Source organism: Pristiophorus japonicus, chromosome 1 (assembly GCF_044704955.1).
Source record: "Pristiophorus japonicus isolate sPriJap1 chromosome 1, sPriJap1.hap1, whole genome shotgun sequence".
NCBI classification, from domain to species: Eukaryota; Metazoa; Chordata; class Chondrichthyes; family Pristiophoridae; genus Pristiophorus; species Pristiophorus japonicus.
The window spans coordinates 434,479,005-434,498,089 of NC_091977.1; the positions used below are offsets into that span (position 1 = coordinate 434,479,005).

General features: G+C 42.0%; 1 protein-coding gene across 1 annotated transcript in view; it reads left to right on the forward strand.

The window, feature by feature from the left end:
* The window catches only part of kcnq3 (potassium voltage-gated channel, KQT-like subfamily, member 3), a 636,930-nt gene that overhangs the window by 482,354 nt on the left and 135,491 nt on the right, over window positions 1-19,085 (forward strand). Inside the window, exon 8 of the mRNA XM_070875993.1 lies at window positions 4,033-4,127. Within this exon, the coding sequence (XP_070732094.1) occupies window positions 4,033-4,127 (95 nt within the window). The remainder of the gene's footprint in view (window positions 1-4,032; window positions 4,128-19,085) is intronic.

Genomic DNA, 19,085 nt, shown 5'->3' on the forward strand with positions numbered 1-19,085 from the left:
TCTCCATTTAAATAATAACTTGCTCTTTGATATTTTTTTCTGCCAAAGTGCATGACCTCACACTTTCCGATATTATATTCCATCTGCCAAATTTTTGCCCACTCACTTAGCCTGTCTCTGTCCTTTTGCAGTTTTTTTTGTGTCCTCCTCACACATTGCTTTTCCTCCCATCTTTGTATCATCAGCAAACTTGGCTAAGTTACACTCAGTCCCTTCTTCCAAGTCATTATTATAGATTGTAAATAGTTGGGGTCCCAGCACTGATCCCTGTGGCACCCCACTAGTTACTGATTGCCAACCAGAGAATGAACCATTTATCCCGACTCTCTGTTTTCTGTTAGTTAGCCAATCCTCTATCCATGCTAACATATTATCCCCAACCCCGTGAACTTTTATCTTGTGCAGTAACCTTTTATGTGGCACCTTGTCAAATGCCTTCTGGAAATCCAAATACACCACATTCACTGGTACCCCTTTATCCACCCTGTTCGTTACATCCTCAAAGAATCCCAGCAAATTTGTCCCTTCATAAATCCATGCTGATTCCACCTGACTGAATTATGCTTTTCCAAATGTCCTGCTACTGCTTCTTTAATAATGGACTCCAACATTTGGCCCAACAACAGATGTTGGGCTAACTGGTCTATAGTTTCCTGCTTTTTGTCTGCCTCCTTTTTAAATAGGGGTGTTACATTTGCAGTTTTCCAATCTGCTGGGACCTCCCCAGAATCCAGGGAATTTTGGTAAATAACAACCAATGCATCCACTATCCCTGCTGCTACTTCTCTTAAGATTCTAGGATGCAAGCCATCAGGTCCAGGGGATTTATCCGTGTTTAGTTGCATTATCTTACCTAGTACCACCTCCTTAGTGATTGTGATTGTGTTAAGTTCCTCCCCGGCTATAGCCCCTTGACTATCCACTGTTGGGATATTGTTAGTGTCCTCTACCGTAAAGACTGATACAAACTATTTGTCAGAGTTTCTGCCATCTCCATGTTCCCTGTCACTAATTCCCCGGTCCTGACCTCTAAGGGACCAACATTTACTTTAGCCACCCTTTTCCTTTTTATATACCTGTAGAAACTCTTGCTATCTGTTTTTATATTTCGTGCTTGTTTGCTTTCATAGTCTATCTTCCCTTTCTCAATCATCTTTTTCGTCATTCTTTGCTGGCTTTTAAAAGCTTCCCAATCTTCTGTTCTCCCACTAGTCTTAGCCACTTTGTATGCCCCTGTTTTTAATTGGATACCTTCCTTTATTTCTTTAGTTAGCCATGGATGACTATCTTTTCTTTTACACCCTTTCCTCCTCACTGGAATATATTTTTCTTGAGAGTTGTGAAATATCTCCTTAAATGTTCATCAACCGTCCTATACTTTAATCTATTTTCCCAGTCCACTTTTGCAAACTCTGCCCTCATACCTTCATAGTCTCTTTTATTTAAGCTTAGTATGCTAGTTTGAGATCCAGCTTTCTCACCCTCCATCTGAATTTGAAATTCAACCATGCTATGATCACTCATTCCAAGGGGCTCCTTTACTCGGAAATTGTTTATTAATCCTGTCTCATTAAACAGCACTTCAATGATGATATACAGTACTGTGATTCTAAACTTGCATGAACAATCTTACTTTGTGTAACAATTTCTCTAACATGAAAAGTTACAAAAATATAGGGACCCACAAAAAATCAGTGGCCTTTAGTATTTAATATTCTTCAAATTGATCTGAATGTCACTGCAATTTAAACTTTTCTATCAACTGGTATGTAAGTCTTGACTTAATTTCATTTATACTCCAGTTATTGCATACAAACACACAGCCATGCACACATTGCACTGACACACACACACACACACACACACACACAGATACACGCGCACAGAGCTGGACTGGTGCACTCCAGTGCTTTCAGACCTGTCCAACAAATGTTTGATATGTGATACTATTGATGAGATAAAAAAGCAGGGATGATAGCTAAATTTTCAGCACTCGCATCCAACCTCTGGATCCGCCAGATGGGTCCCTCATTGGGGTGGCATACTCCACCTGTGGGAAATGGGAAGAACTGGTATAACTGCTTAACACCACTGCCCATTGATGGCGTAGCAGTGAGAACAGATGTAAAGTAGACTAGAGCCCAGAGCAATTCATTTTCCCAACTGATAGCTGGTGCATGGTGAAAACTGTTCCTCCAGGGCCAATAAAATTTGAGTCAATAGGGGGAATCTTACTGGATCCTGTATGGCGAACTGAATTTGTTACAGCTTTCCTCATGAAATCCTGCCTGCAATTTCTCCTTTTTAGTTGCTTATTTTCTACTTTTGTTATTCACCAATCATATTGCATAAAATCTTTCTCACAATTTAAATTTTCTCCACAGACACATTCTACTAGAAACACGTTGTCAAATCACATTTCAGTAAAATAATTCTCTGATTATATAACTGTTATGACATCTCCTCACTCATCCAACTACATACTCCTAAAAGTAAAACTTTCATACAAGCAACATGAAAAATGAACAAAAAGAAATCAGAAACTTAGCAATAAACATAACGCCAATAACTCTACCCTCCACCACAAATAGTACAATGGCAGTTGCTAGGCCTCTGAGCATCCCAGTCATCTGCTGCATCCTCCTTGGAGCAAATGTCCTTGTAAGATTTGTATTTCCCAGGACTTCAATTTCCAAAAACTATTGCAACTTATTAGAATTTCCATTCCATTTCCGATGGTTTTCTCGGTGGTACTGCTAATTTTCGGCAGAAAACTATCCGGTGAAAATTTCCATGCCATTTCACAAAGAGTTCCGCCAGCGGTTGCAAAATAGCGCTGGGGAGTCGGCGTGCACCGCCGGAAAATGCTACCACCTAAGTTTGGGCTCAGCGGTGACCCGTAGGTAAGATTGAAAAAAACAGCCACGAAAAGCAGCCGGAGCTGGGCAGTAGGTAAGTATCCCTGCAAAAAAAGATAAGTTAAAGTGTTTTTTATAATTCTTTTTAAAATTATTTTACAGCGATGAAGTTAAAAAGGGTCTTGAGAATGTTTTCTGATTTTTATTTTTTGTTTCTTGGAAAAAATATTTTTTGTGTTTTCCCCCCTCTCTAGGTTGGTTTAAATTTGAGTAATTACCGCCCATTTTGAATAAGAACCGCCTAATTTGCCCATGATCGCGTTTAACCGCCGAGAATCTGCGTGTAAGATCCATTTTCTCGCTGGGTGGTATTTTTTCCTTTTTTTGTGCAATTTTTCGCCAATGTTAATTTAAGAATCTTAGTGATCCTTTTGGGCAGCAATCCGGCGGTGGCGGGTTTTATGGAAATTCTAGCCCATAAGCAGAAGAAATCCCAGAAGCCACTGCTCCCTCCCTTCCTCCTCAGAAGGCGTTTGTCTGCTCCAGCATTGGCTACTGTTGTTTCCATGTATGAATCCAAATAAAAATGTTTGTCTGAATTATCATTTAAAAATGTTTGTTTTGAAAGAACTGGACAGAAATGTTACCTGTATTACATTTTGTCCATCTTCTGCTCAGTACCTAGTGCCAGAACTACAATTCCACAGAGCTGCCCCATTTGGCCCAGGCTGCCCTGGAACTGCAGTGTGTTTCTCCTGCCTCAATATTTACACTTACAGGCAATGACACTGTCTGATCAGAGGAGTAATATATATTTTAGCCAGACTCAATGCTGAAAGTGAGATGTGTACTCCCTCTGAACAGTCGGCAATGCACTTTTTCCCTGGCGTTATTATTGACAGTCAGATTAACTACTTCTGCTCATGGGTTTTCCTAAGATGAGAAAAGTAGGTACATGGGTCATGTGACTGTGTTCTTCCAGTTTTTGGTGTGTGCCCCATTTCAAACCTGCATGTTCCCCAACTTGCTGTGTGCAATCCCATGGGAGATTGACGGTAAGGTTAAAGGCACATTGCATTACATTCTAAAGTTTATGAGGGAGAACTTGTGTAGAAAACAATATTGATTGACATTATCTTTTGTAAAATCTTCTTTATGTTTTGTTTTGATACAGACTGCATGGAGATTTTATGCCACGAACCTCAACCGGAGTGATCTTGCTGCCACATGGAGATATTACGAAACTGTAATAGCAATTCCTTTCTTCAGGCATGTATGCCACTGCTCAATTCAACTTTGCAAACAAAAAATGCACAATTCATTAACTTTTTATTTACTATTATCTTATTTTTCACTTTCATTCCCTTCCCAAATTGATTGTTTATCTTAAAACTTTAGTGTGCATGGCGTTATTATGCTCCTGATGATAATTCAGTTTGCGTATGGAAGCCAGTATTGAAGGCCTTGAATACCTGAAAAAGTAGGAACATGGGTCATTCATTTTCCACATTTTTATTACTACGTTTGTTTGAGTTATATTTTCATGTCTGTTTCAATTGTAATTAAAGTTATCAATTATAACAATCTGATTAATTTTAAACTTACAAAGCAACAAACAGGAAATCTCATACATAAAATAAACAACACTCTCAAAATGGAGAATTTAAAGCTTTGAAACCTCACAATTTTCTTTATTTAATTCTAAAGTTCTTTCCAAATTACTCTCTTAAAAAAACATAAGAAGTCAGCCCCTATTCTTGTTAATTACTTAGATACAAGTGCAAAGCTTGGTACATTACTTGAGTAGAGTTGGATCTAACACTCAACCGGTATGGCTAACTAACAGCTCTGTGTTAACAACTACAATATTCTACTTTATTGTTTCTTAATAATAGCTTTTGAATTGATTTTTTTCAAACTAAGATTATTTTGGGAAGCAATGAAAACTTGTGGGTATTGTAAGCTTAATGTAATCAGGAAACCATTTCCAACATTAAAACAATTTGATTTAACAATACACTTTAGGCCCATTTAAACAGCAATTGCTTTACAGAGATAACAGTGTAAAATGTCCACGTGGGTTCTTCAGATTCCTGCCTTAACATCGGCAGAAACCCCAGGGAAACGGTGTGAGTGGCTGTTAATGTTACAGCATATAATTGGGAAATTCTGCGTGAATTCTACTCCAACTGCTTTTTCTCAGCATCTGAGATAAACAACTCCCATATTTGAAATATACATTTTACCTATAAAGATTAGAAGGTTTTACCAGGAAAAAACATCTCAATAAATGTCAACTTAAAAAAATATTAAACTTAAACGGCTCAGACAATCAAAGTTTTTTTTGTAGTTTTACCTGATGAGCTTTAATGGGAGGGGGAGACAATCTCTGTTTTAAATTATGAATAGGCAGGTAACAAAATGCTACTGACAAATCCGAAGTACTGATAGCTCAGTTTTTACACCTCCAACGGTATGCGTGCCTTTTATTACTTTTTTTAAAGTACAGAAGTCATTTACATTATATAAACCACTTACACATTTCTCTTTGTGAGGTTTGACTCTTGAAATGCTCCAGAAAGCGGATAATATCAGCAGCCAGACAGACATAAAATCTCCTCCTAGTGCTATTTTACAAGAGAGCACTCACAAAATAAAGCCAGAAAATACTGGAAATATACAGCAGGGCCATCAGCATCTAAAAAAGGGAAAAGCCAGGTTAACATTTTTGCAGAGATCCTTCACCAGAACCCCAATCGACACTGGGAAATATTCAGTGCTGACATTGATGAATGGCATGATGTAGACATTCGAAGCTCTGTTTATTTTTTAAAATAATAATCAGTATCAAAATAGGTTGCATTTCAAACTGAAATGAGTAATTAACACACGTAGGAAGTCATTTTGACTTCAGGTGATAGTGGATTGACAATCTATTTTACATTTCTCTCGATTTTATTTCCATTGACTTTATTGGCAGCGATGTAAAGTTGTCTGCCGGTTCGCTATCATCCATTTTACACCATCACCCAAAGTCAAAAGTACCTTCCTAATGTGTGACATTGGGCAGGTCTGGGGAATCCAAAGTTCCCTTTTGGTTGTTGGAGCTAAGAGGGCTCATGATTTGAGTTGGTTAGAGTGCATCAAGTGGGAATGGTGCCCAACCTTCTAATTCCTCAGCCCGACGCACAGTCTCTGCATCACCAAATCTTAATTGATAAATGTCCCACAAGTGATTTGTTGAGGGGGATGTTGGTTGTACCACTGCTGGGGAATGCACCTTCTTGCCGCCAGGACTGAGACCTGCACCAGTCTGCAAGGAGTAAGGGTTCCCTGCCATGCTTGCAGTAAGTGAAGTAGATGTGGGCTTGGACCAGGTTAGGCCAGTTGTGGGTCCAAATGACATTTAAGAGTCTCTATCCAAAACAGTTGAGGAAGATTATATCTGATTTTTATGAAGACTTTATGAAGTATTTATAGAGAGCACATTTCTTTTTGCATTGATACAGCAGATATCATGCTTTCTTGCCACAGTCAGCATGGTTTTATGAAAGGGAAATCATGTTTGACAAATTTGCTGGACTTCTTTGAGGATGTAACGAGCACGGTAGATAAGGGGGAACCAGTGGATGTGGTGTATTTGAATTTCAAGAAGGCATTTAATAAGGTGTCACGTAAAAGGTTACTGCACAAGATAAAAGTTCATGGGGTTGGAGGTAATATATTAGCATGGATAGAGGATTGGCTAACTAACAGAAAACAGAGAGGCGGGATAAATGGTTCATTTTCCAGTTGGCAAACAGTAACTAGTGGGGTGCCACGGGATTCAGTGCTGGGGCCTCAACTATTTACAATCTATATTAATGACTTGGATGAAGGGATTGAGTGTAATGTAGCCAAGTTTGCTGATGATACAAAGATGGGTGGGAAAGCAAATTGTGAGGAGGACACACAAAATCTGCAAAGGGATATAGACAGGCTGTGAGTGGGTAAAAATTTGGCAGATGGAGTATAATGTGGAAAAATGTGAGGTTATCCACTTTAGCAGAAAAATAGAAAAGCAAATTATAATTTAAATGGAGAAAAATTACACAATGCTGAAGTACAGAGGGACTAGGGGGACTTTGTGCATGAAACACAAAATTTAGTATGCAGGTACAGCAAGTAATCAGGAAGGCAAATGGAATGTTGGTCTTTATTGCAAGGGGGATGGAGTATAAAAGCAGAGAAGTCCTGCTACAACTGTACAGGGTATTGGTGAGACCACACCTAGAGTACTGCATATAGTTTTGGTCTGCGTATTTAAGGAACAACATACTTGCATTGGAGGCTGTTTAGAGAAAGTTCACTAGATTGATTCCGGAGATGAGGGGGTTGACTTATGAAGATAGGTTGAGTAGGTTGGACCTATACACATTGGTCAGAAAAATGAGAGGTGATCTTATCAAAACATACAAGATAATGAGGAGGCTCGACAATGTGGGTGCAGAGAGGATATTTCCACTCATAGGAGAAACTAAAACTAGGGGATATAATCACAGAATAAGGAGCCGCCCATTTAAAACTGAGATGAGGAGGAATTTCTTCTCTCAGAGCGTTGTAAATCTATGGAATTCTCTGACCCAGAGAGGTGTGGAGGCTGGGTCATTGAATATATTTAAGGCGGAGATAGACAGATTTTTGAGTGATAAGTGAATAAAGGGTTATGGGGAGCGGGCAGGGAAGCGGAGCTGAGTCCATGATCAGATTAGCCATGATCTTATTAAATTGTGGAGCAGGCTCGAGGGGCAAGGTGATCTACTGCTCCTGTTTCTTATGTTCTAATGACAGTAAAGTGAAACTGGGAAACACCCCAGTAACTGATATTCGTATAAAATACTGTAAAGTAAAATATATTTTTTACGATTTATACTGTAAATTGGTAAAAGACAGGCAGAATGCAAAAGCATCGGTTGGGGGGGAGGGAGTTTGGGGCGGGGGAGGGCCGGTAGCCTGGATCTTAAAGGATGACATAAGGACAGTAGTGAGAAAGGATCTTGGCTCGGAAGATCAGGAAGTATAATCAGTATGGGTGGAGATAAGAAATAACAATGGGCAGAAAACACTGGTGGGAGTCGTTTATAAGCCCCCTTGCAGTAGCTATTCTATTCGAAGGAGTATTAATCAAGAAATAATAAGAGCTTGTAACAAAGATAATGCAAGAATCGTAGGGGATGTAAATAGACATTGTGGAACCAACATGGGAACAGGCTATTTTCTTATATTGTGTAATGAGACAGGGTTAATTAGTAATCTCATAGTAAAGGTACTCTGGGGAAGAGTGATCATAATATAGAATTCCACATTGAGTTTGAGAGTGACTTAAATAAAGCCAATTACATAGGTATGGGGGAACGAGTTGGCTAAGCAGATTGGAAAATTGGATTAAAAGGTATGATGGTGACAAACATTTAAAGAAATATTCCAAAATTCTCAACGAATATACAGCCCATTAAGAAATAAAACCTCCACGGGAAAAGTGATCCATCTGTGGCTAACTAAAGATGTTAAGGATAGTATTAGATTAAAAAAAGGCTTATAATATTGTGAAGAATAACAGTAAGCCTGAGGATTGGGAGAGCTTTAGCAACCAGCAAAGGATGACAAAGAATTGATCAAAAGGGAGAAAATAGAATGAGAATAAACTAGCAAGAAACATGTAAACAGATTATAAGAGCTTCTACATGCCTGTAAAAGGGATGAGAGTAGCAAAAGTAAGCATTGAACCCTGAGAGGCTGAAAAAGGAGAAATTATAATGGGAAGTGAGGAAATGGCAGTGATATGAAACAAATATTTTGTATCAGTCTTCACAATAGAAGACACAAATAGCATGCCAAAAATAGTGAGGAACCAAGGGCCTAATGAGATTGAGGAGCTTTTAATTAATTAAAATCAGTAGAGAAAGGGACTTAATTAACTAATGGGACTAAAAATCGACAATTCCCATGGACCTGATGGCCTACATCCTAGGATTTTAAAACAGGTGGCTGCAGAGATAGTGCATGCATTGGTTGTGATCTTCTAAAATTCCCTAGATTCTACAATGGTTCCAGCATATTGGAAGGTAGCAAATGTAACCCTGCTATTCAAGAAAGGAGGGAGTGAGAAAACAGGTCAGTTAATCTTACATCAGTCATCGGGAAAATGCTGGAATCCATTATTAGGGAAGTGGTAACAGGGCATTTAGAAAATCATAATATGATTCGGCAGAGTCAACATGGTTTTATGAAATGAAAATGATGTTTATCAAATTTGCGCAAATTTTTTGAGGCTGTAACTAGTAGGGTCAATAAACGGGAAATGTTGTATATTTGGATTTCTAAAAAGCATTTAATAAAGTTCCACATAAAAGGTTGTTATGCAAGATAAAGGCTCATGGGGTTGAGGGTAATATAGAGGATTGGTTAATGGACAGAAAACAGAGAGTAGGGATAAACGGACCATTTTCTAGTTGATAGGCTGTAACTAGTGGGGTGCCGCAAGGATCAGTGCTAGAGCCTCAGCTATTTACAATCTATAAAAATGACTTAGATTTATAGACGTAGATGAATGATGATGAAAGGAAAAATTACTTATATGGAGGAATCGAGTGCAATGTATCCAAATTTGCTGATGATACAAAGCTAGGTGGGAAAGTAAGTTGTGAGAGCACAAAAAGCCTGCAAAAGGATATTCACTTTGGTGGGCAGTATAGAAAAATAGAATATTTTTTATATGGTGAGAAACTATTAAATGTTGGTGTTCAGAGAGATTTAGGTGTCCACATACAGGAAGCAGAGAGAGTTAGCATGCAGGTACAACAAGCAATTATGAAAGCAAATGGCATGTTGGTCTTTATTGCAAGGGGTTGGAGTACAAGAGTAAGGAAGTCTTGCTACAGTTGTACAGGGCTTTGATAAGACGACACCTGGAATACTGTGCACAGTTGTGGTCTTCTTATCTAAGGAAGGATTACATGCCTTGGAGGCGATGCAATTAAGGCTCACTCAATTGATTCCTGGGATGAGAGGGTTATCCTATAGGAGAGAATAAGAACATAAGTATTGTGTCCTGAACACAGATGAGGCTGTACATAGGGAGGTTAAAGTAACAGTGACCTCAGTCTTTATTAAGGCACTCCAGAGTGAGTAACATGCCTTAGGGGCTGGCTTATTTACAGTGCTCCCAAGGGATGCTGGGATTGCTTGGGACTTCAGGGGATGCACTCTCTGGTGGCGGAAAATGGGAGTGCATGCTTTACAGATATACAACACCACTCCCCCGCAAAGTCAAAGTGAAAACTATTTACAAGGTGAGGCGGTCGGGAGCCTTTCTTTCCCTGGTGGACCGCCTCGGTACAAATGTCTGTTCTGGTGTGTTGGCTGTGCACTCGCTGGGCTGGCGTGTTGTTGGCCCTGCAGGGCTGCTGGTTGAGCCTGGCCTTGCTGGGCTGTTGGGCGTGATGTGTTCGATTTCCTGGTCCGGGGTGGTGCCGTTGATCCTTTGGTTGTGTGTTGTGGGCTCGAAAAAGGTGGTATCTGTTGTGGGTTGTTGAGGGCAGTCTGTGAACCACAGCCTTGTTTGGTCCAGGTGCTTTCTGCAAATTTGTCCATTGTCTAGTTTGACTACAAATAACCTACTCCCTTCTTTAGCTATCACCGTGCCCACAATCCACTTGGGACCATGTCCATGGTTTAGCACATACACAGGGTCATTCAGATCAATTTCCCATGACACAGTGGTGCGGCCATCGTTTACATTTTGTTGCTGCAGTCTGCTCTCTACCTGATCATGCAGGCTGGGGTGAACCAGTGAGAGTCCTTTTCATGAGTAGCTCAGCCGGGGGCAACCCTGTGAGCGAGTGGGGTCTCGTGCGATAACTGAGCAGTACTCGGGACAGGCGGGTTTGGAGTAAGCCTTCTGTGACTCGTTTGAGGCTCTGTTTGATTGTTTGTACTGCCCGCTCTGCCTGCCCATTGGAGGCTGGTTTAAACGGGGCCGAGGTGACATGTTTGATCCCATTGCGGGTCATGAATTCTTTAAATTCGGCATTGGTGAAACATGGCCCGTTGTCACTGACCAGTATGTCAGGCAGGCCGTGGGTGGCAAACATGGCCCTCAGGTTTTCAATGGTGGCAGTGGCGGTGCTTCCCGACATTATTTCACATTCAATCCATTTTGAAAAAGCATCCACCACCACCAGGAACATTTTACTGAGAAACGGGCCCGCATAGTCAATATGGATCCTTGACCATGGTCTGGAGGGCCAGGATCACAAAATTAGTGGTGCCTCTCTGGACGCGTTGCTCAACTGAGCACACACGCTGCATTGCTGTACACAGGACTCTTAAGTCAGAGTCGATACCGGGCCACCACACGTGGATCTGGCTATCGCTTTCATCATTACTATACCCGGGTGTGTGCTGTGGAGATCCGAGATGAATGTCTCCCTGCCCTTTTTGGGTAGCACTACATGGTTACCCCACAACAGGCAGTCTGCCTGAATGGACAGCTCGTCCTTTCGCCGCTGGAACGGCTTGATTAGCTCTTGCATTTCAACGGGGATGCTGGCCCAGCTCCCATGCAGTACACAGTTTTTTACTAGGGACAGCAGAGAATCTTGGCTGGTCCAAGTACTAACCTGGTGGGCCGTGACAGATGATTTATCATTTTCAAACGCTTCCATGACCATCAACAAGTCTGCGGGCTGCGCCACCATCAACAAGGTTGCAGGCTGCGCCATTTCCACCCCCGTGGTGGGCAATGATAGCCGACTGAGAGCATCTGCACAGTTCTTGGTGCCTGGCCTGTGGCGGATGGTGTAGTTTTACGCTGATAGCACGAGTGCCCACCTTTGTATGCGGGCTGAAGCATTAGTATTTATCCCCTTGTTTTCAGCGAACAGGGATATGAAGGGCTTGTGATCGGTTTCCAGCTCAAATTTGAGGCCAAACAGGTACTGATGCATTTTCTTTACCCCGAACACACAAGCTAATGCCTCTTTCTCAATCATGCTGTAGGCCCTCTCGGCCTTAGACAAGCTCCTGGAGGCATAGACGACAGGTTGCAACTTCCCCGCAACGTTAACTTGTTGTAATACATCACATGCTAGCACAAGTCTTTTACATGGGTTATACAATACAAGCAGCTTGTTGGAGCATAAAATGTTTCTGGCTTTCTCAAAAGCAATTACTTGTTTTTTTTCCCCCATACCCAGTTCTCACCTTGACGCAATAACACATAAAGGGGCTCGAAGAGGGTGCTTAACCCCGGTAGGAAGTTCCCAAAATAGTTGAGAGTCCCAGGAATGACTGCAGTTCCGTGATGTTCTGTGGCCTGGGCACGTTTCTGGTAGCCTCTGTCTTGGCGTCTGTGGGCCGAATGCCATACGCCGCGATCTTTCTCCCCAAAAACTTCACTTCTGTTGCCATGAAGATGCATTTCGACCTCTTCAGCCGCAGCCCTATGCGATTCAGTCGCTGGAGGACCTCCTCCAGGTTTTGCAGGTGCTCGACAGTGTCCCGACCCATGACCAATATGTCGTCCTGAAAAACCACCATGCATGGCATCGACTTGAGTAGGCTCTCCATGTTTCTCTGGAAGATCGCTGCAGCCGTCCGAATTCCAAACGGGCATCTGTTGTAGATGAACAGTTCCTTGTGCGTGTTGATGCAGGTGAGGCCCTTCGAAGACTCCTCCAGCTCCTGCGTCATGTAGGCCAAAGTCAGGTCGAGCTTGTGAATGTCTTACCTCCTGCCAGCGTCGCAAATAGGTCGTCTGCCTTAGGTAGCGGGTATTGGTCCTGTAGCGAGAAACGATTAATAGTATCTTTAAATTGCCGCAAATCCTGACCGTGCCATCACTTTTGAGTACTGGAACAATCGGGCTGGCCCACTCGCTGAATTCCACTGGGGAGATGATGCCTTCGCGTTGCAGTCTGTCCAGCTCGATTTCCACTCTCCCTCATCATGTGAGTTACCGCTCGCGCCTTGTGGTGAATGGGTCGTGCCTCTGGGACCAAGTGGATCCACACCTTGGCTCCGGAAAAGTTTCCAATGCCTGGCTCAAAAAGGGAAGGAAATTTGTTAAGAACCTGGGTACATGAGGCCTCATTGATATGTGATAGCGCTCGGATGTTATCCCAGTTCCAGCGGACTTTGCCCAGCCAGCTCCTTCCAAGCAGTGTGGGGCCATCGCCCGGGACAATCCAGAGTGGCAGTTCGTGCACCGTGCCCTCGTAGGTGTCCTTGACCATGGCGCTGCCCAGGACAATGATCAGCTCTTTGGTGTACGTTCTCAGTTTCGTGTGGATGGGGCTTAGGGCAGGTCTGAGTGCGTTGTTGCACCACAGTCTCTCAAACATCTTTTTACTCATGGTGGATTGGCTAGTGCCAGCGTCCAGTTCCATGGCTACGGGTAAGCCATTCAATTTTACATTTCATCGAAAATGTGTGCACCCCGTGTACTTCAGCATCTTCCTCCTCTCTCTGAGGCTCGAAATTGCTTTGATCCACCATGGACCGATCTTCCTCTGCCACGTGGTGGTTAGCAGGTTTTGCAGAGCTTGCAGCTCGTCTGCAAGCTCGTTGGAGGTGCCCCATTGTTCCACAGCTCTTGCAAACATACCCTTTGAAGCAGCATGAATAGGCTGAATGGAAGCCCCTACAACGCCAACGAGATGTGAATTGCCTTGCATTCATCTTTTGTTGGAGACTCTGAGTCATGTGGGTCACCTGAGGCCTGTTGGCAGTTGCAGACACATGGTTTCTGCCCTGTACATTTCTGCTGGCAAGGACAGTTCCAGTTAATTTATGAACATTGCTAGCACTTGTGTGCTGAGAGATTTGTTTGGTGTTATCATTGGTGGACATAAATGCCTGTGCTATCGCAATGGCCTTACTGAGGGTCGGTGTCTCCATGGTTAGACGTTCTCGTAGGATGGTCTCGTGACCAATGCCCAGTTCAAAAAAGTCTCTGAGCATTTGCTCCAGGTAGCCATCAAACTCACATTGTCCTGCAAGTCGCCTTAGCTTGGTGACTTAGCTCGCCACTTCCTGACCTTCAGATCGCTGGCACATGTAGAACCAATACCTCGCCATCAGCACGCTCTTCCTCGGGTTACGATGCTCCTGAACCAGTGTACACAGCTCCTCATAGAACTTATCTGTGGGTTTCACCGGAGCCAGAAGGTTCTTCATGAGGCTGTAGGTCGGTGCCCCGCAGACAGTGAGGAGGACCGCTCTCCTTTTTGCAGCGCTTCCTTCTCCGTCCAGCTCGTTGGCTACAAAGTACTGGTCTAGCCATTCGACATAGGCTTCCGAGTTCTCACCCTCCGAGAACTTCTCCAGGATGTCCACAGTTTGCTACATCTTTGCGTTGGATTCGTATACTCATCGCCAGTTATTGTGTTCCTAACACAGATGAGACTGCACACAGGGAGGTTAAAGTAACAGTGATCTCAGTCTTTATTAAGACACTCCAGAGTGAGGAACAGGCCTTAGGGGTCGGCTTATATATAGTGCTCCCAAGGGATGCTGGAGTCCCTTGGGACTTCAGGGGATGCACTCTCTGGTGGCGGAACAATAAGACCATAAGAAATAGGAGGAGTAGACCATAAGGTTCCTCGAGCCTGCTCCGCCATTCAATAAGATCATGGCTGATCTGATAATGGACTCAGCTCCACTTCCCTGCCCACTCCCCATAACCCCTTATCCCCTTAACGTTTAAGAAACTGTCTATTTCTGTCTTAAATTTATTTAATGTCCCAGCTTCCACGGCTCTCTGAGGCAGCGAATTCCACAAATTCACAACCCTCTGAGAGAAGAAATTTCTCCTCATCTCAGTTCTAAATGGGCAGTCCCTTATTCTAAGATCATGCCCTCTAGTTCTAGTCTCCCCCACCAGTGGAAACATCCTCTCTGCACCTACTTTGTCAAGCCTCCTCATAATCTTATACGTTTCTGTACGATCACCTCTCATTCTTCTGAATTCCAATGAGCAGAGGCCCATCCAACTCAACCTTTCCTCATAAGTCAACCCCCTCATCCCCGGGATCAATCTAGTAAACCTTCTCTGAACTGCCTCCACAGGAAGTATATCCTTTCATATATATGGAAACCAAAACTGCACGCAGTATTCCAAGTGTGGCCTCACCAATAGCCTGTACAGCTGTAACAAGACTTCCCTGCTTTTATACTCCATCCCCTTTGCAATAAAGGCCAAGATTCCATTGGCCTTCCTGATCACTTGCTCTACCTACATACTATCCTTTTGTGTTTCATGCACAAGTACCCCCAGGCCCCGCTGTACTGCAGCACTTTGCAATCTTTCTCCATTTAAATAATAACCTGCTCTTTGATTTTTTTCTGCCAAAGTGCATGACCTCACACTTTCCAACATTATACTCCATCTGCCAAATTTTTACTCACTTAGCCTGTCTATGTCCTCCTGCAGCCTCTTTATGTCCTCCTCACACATTGCCCTTCCTCCCATCTTTGTATCGTCAGCAAACTTGGCTACGTTACACTCAGTCCCCTCTTCCAAGTCGTTAATATAGATTGTAAATAGTTAGGGTCCCAGCATTGATCCCTGCGGCACCCCACTAGTTACTGGTTGCCAACCAGAGAATGAACCATTTATCCCGACTCTCTTTTCTGTTGGTCAGCCAATCTTCCATCCATGCTAATATATTACCCCCAACCCCGTGAACTTTTATCTTGTGCAGTAACCTTTTGTGTGGCACCTTGTCAAATGCCTTCTGGAAGTCCAAATACACCATATCCACTGGCTCACCTTTATCCACCCTGTTAGTTACATCCTCAAAGAATTCCAGCAAATTTGTTAAACATGACTTCCCCTTCATAAATCCATGCTTACTTTGCCTGACCGAATTTTACTTTTCCAAATGTCCTGTTACTGCTTCTTTATTAATGTACTCCAACATTTTCCCAGCCACAGATGTTAGGCTATCTGGTCTGTAGTTTCCTGCTTTTTGTCTGCCTCCTTTTTTGAATAGGGGCGTTACGTTTGCAGTTTTTCAATCGGCTGGGACCTCCCCAGAATCCAGGGAATTTTGGTAAATTACAACCAATGCATCCACATTCCTGCCGCTACTTCTCTGAAGACCCTCGGATGCAAGCCATCAGGTCCAGGGGATTTATCTACCTTTAGTCCCATTGAGTAGATTGGACCTACACTCTCTGGAGTTTCGAAGAATGAGAGGCAATCTCATTGAAACATACAAGATTCTGAGGAAAATTGAGAGGATAGAGGCTGAGAGGTTGTTTCCTCTGGCTGGAGAGTTTTGAACTAGGGGGCATAATCTCAGAATAAGAGTTCGCCCATTTAAAACTGAGATGAGAATGAATTTCTTCACTCGGGAGTTCTTAATATTTCAAATTCTCTCCCCCAAAGGGCTGTGAATGCTGAATCATTGAGTATATTCAAGGGTGAGGTAGATAGCTTTTGGTCTCTAATGGAATCAAGAGATATGGGGATCAGGTGGGAAAGTGGAATTGAGGTCAAACATCAGCCATGATCTTGTTGAATGGCGGAGTGGGCTCGAGCTACTGTATGGCCGATTCCTGCTCCTAATTCTTATGGTCTTATCTTATAAATATTTGATGCTGTGGAAATTTTCACTTTTTTTGCGTACCTAAACTGTCTAGAAAGTTGGCATTTCCTTTGAGTGTGATAATGAAGGATTACATGGACAGTCAAATGTTGCATAAATAGGATATTCACAAGTACAAGCAGCTGAATTTCCACCTGGAATATTTTGCTTTAATGTTTACCAGGCAGCTTGTAACACTCATGGGTTTCGAATGCTGTGGTGTTTCTTAAATCTCTTTTGGTGAAGCAGAAAATAAACGCTGGGGGCTATAATTTCCCCAGCCTAACGCACATTTTAACTCAATTTTTTTTGTGTTAAAAGTGCTTTTTTGTTCTTAAAATGAAGTGCACAAAATTCCCCAAACTTTAAGAATGGCATTTTCAAAATATCGGCAAAAAGTGGATCGCCCTGGTGCAATGCAAAAAAAATCCACACCACCTAAGTTTGGCTATTCGGCGAACTTATTTTGGGATGAAAAAAAACGCACGAGTAAAGCAGGCATTGTAGCCTCAGAAATGTCGGTAAGTAGGAAGACCTGCAAAAAAGGTAAGTTAAAGTTTTTATTTTTTAATTCTTTTGCAGCAGTTACTTAGTTAAGGGTCTTATATATGTTTTGTGATTTTTGATTTTTTTAATTTTGCAATTTTTTTCGTGTTTTCTCCCCTCCCAGGGCCTATATTTTTGGCATTGTTAGGCCTCGGGCTAAAGTTGGCGAGATTGCAGTTTTTAACGCGAATCGTCATGCAACGCCACTTTTTAACGACGGGCATATTTTGTGGCCAAATTTGCCCCTTAAAAAATGGCAAAATGTTATTATTTATTTACTGAAATGATGTTATTTATCAGATAACAACAGGCTGGGGAATTTCTAGCCCTTTATAATTACATAATTTGGCTTTATTCCAACGGTCCCATAAATTTTAACCTGTTATATGATTCTGTGAATTTGGTCAGTAATTGTTAAAAATACAACCTCCATTTTGGTTATTATTTCAATTATATTTTGCTTTTTTTCCCCCCCATATGGGGTATATTCTGGATACATTTTCCTCTGCTTTTGTTGTAATTTTTTCACCCTGCTTATTTTACACGTTGCAGTCAAGAAAGTGGGGACTCGACCCACTACCCTCATAACATAACATAAGACTATCAAGAGTGGCTTTGCCCTATGGTTTACCTCTCTCCCAGTGGGCCAGCTTGGAAACTGATTGGAGCAGTGCTTGATCCTGTGGTAGAGCTTTAGTTAGATGTCTCTCAGCACACTGTGTCACCACACATCTAAACAATTTTGAAATGTCAGGTCAGCAAAGAATGGAGTAGAAATACAAATTATGCTTGTAGTGCAAACATAAGGCTTCAAATTTACAAAGAAGATAATGTGGGTTTCTCGTTCGTGGGAGATTCAGCACAGAGTTCTGGAGCAGGAACACAGGGTTCACATTAGTGCAAAGTTCACCAAGAATTCTTAATTTGTTTATCTTTTATTTGCTCTCTTGGACATTTTTTTAATCCTTTACTATGTTTCAAGCACTCTAATAATCCATGAACTAAACAGAAATCTGAGGCTATCCTTTGGATTATTATAGTGTTTCCACTGTATAAATTCTGTCCTTGGCCTCTTATTGATCTTTAATCAGTAGTTTTTAATAAATGTATTTGAATTATGATGTGTTGTTTTAATAATAAGTGAATTAACACATTTGTGTGAAGTTTCTTTTCAGTGATTTTAATGAAGAAGTTAAACTCCATTAATAGACAGAGAAAAACATACAAATGTGTCAATGAGCTAAGTACCAATATCTCGCAGCACAATTTCAGCACATCTGCTACAAAAAATCTGTTTATATTTGTGATAGAACTGTAATATTTTACACTTTTATTGTGTGCTTCACATAATAAAATATCTCAAGCTTATTATGGAGGGTGGGGTTTAGGGGACCCAAGTAGGAAGGAGAGAAGCTTGGGCAGTGGTCAACAGCACAAATTGGTCGCTTTGGATATGGATTTTGAAGGTAGGGAGAGAAGCTGAGGGATTTAGGAAGAGAATTTCAAAGTAGAGATGTAGGATTGCCTAAAATCTCTACCATCAGTCATGGAGCAAAAGGATGTAATGGTAGTGCAGACCCTAGTTGGAATAGCATAAGAAGTATGATGGGATGTATGGTTGGAGAAGATTGCATATTTAGGGAGAAGAGAACCTATGAGGGATTAGAAAACTAGGACAAGGATTTTAAAACGATTGCACTGGGGGATGCAGAGCAACAAGGATAGAGAGATATGTGAGTAGGATAGGATACAAGCAGCAGAGTTCTAGATGAGGTGGCGTTCATGTAAGGTAGCGCTTGAGAAGTCAGTGAGGAGATTGCTGGAGAAATAAAGCTGGGGATACAAAGGCATAGTTCAGAGTTCAGTGAGTTGGCTATGTTGCGTCTTTGTGATGGACTGAATGCAGAGCGTGTAGCTTGGCTTCAGGCCGAATGGGTTGCTAAAGTGCAGACTGTCAGGTTGAATCTGAGTGAGTACTTGGGAGAGGGCATTGAGTCACCAACTGAGGTAGGAGCACAACAGGATGACTCTTGCTGATGTTGAATTAGAA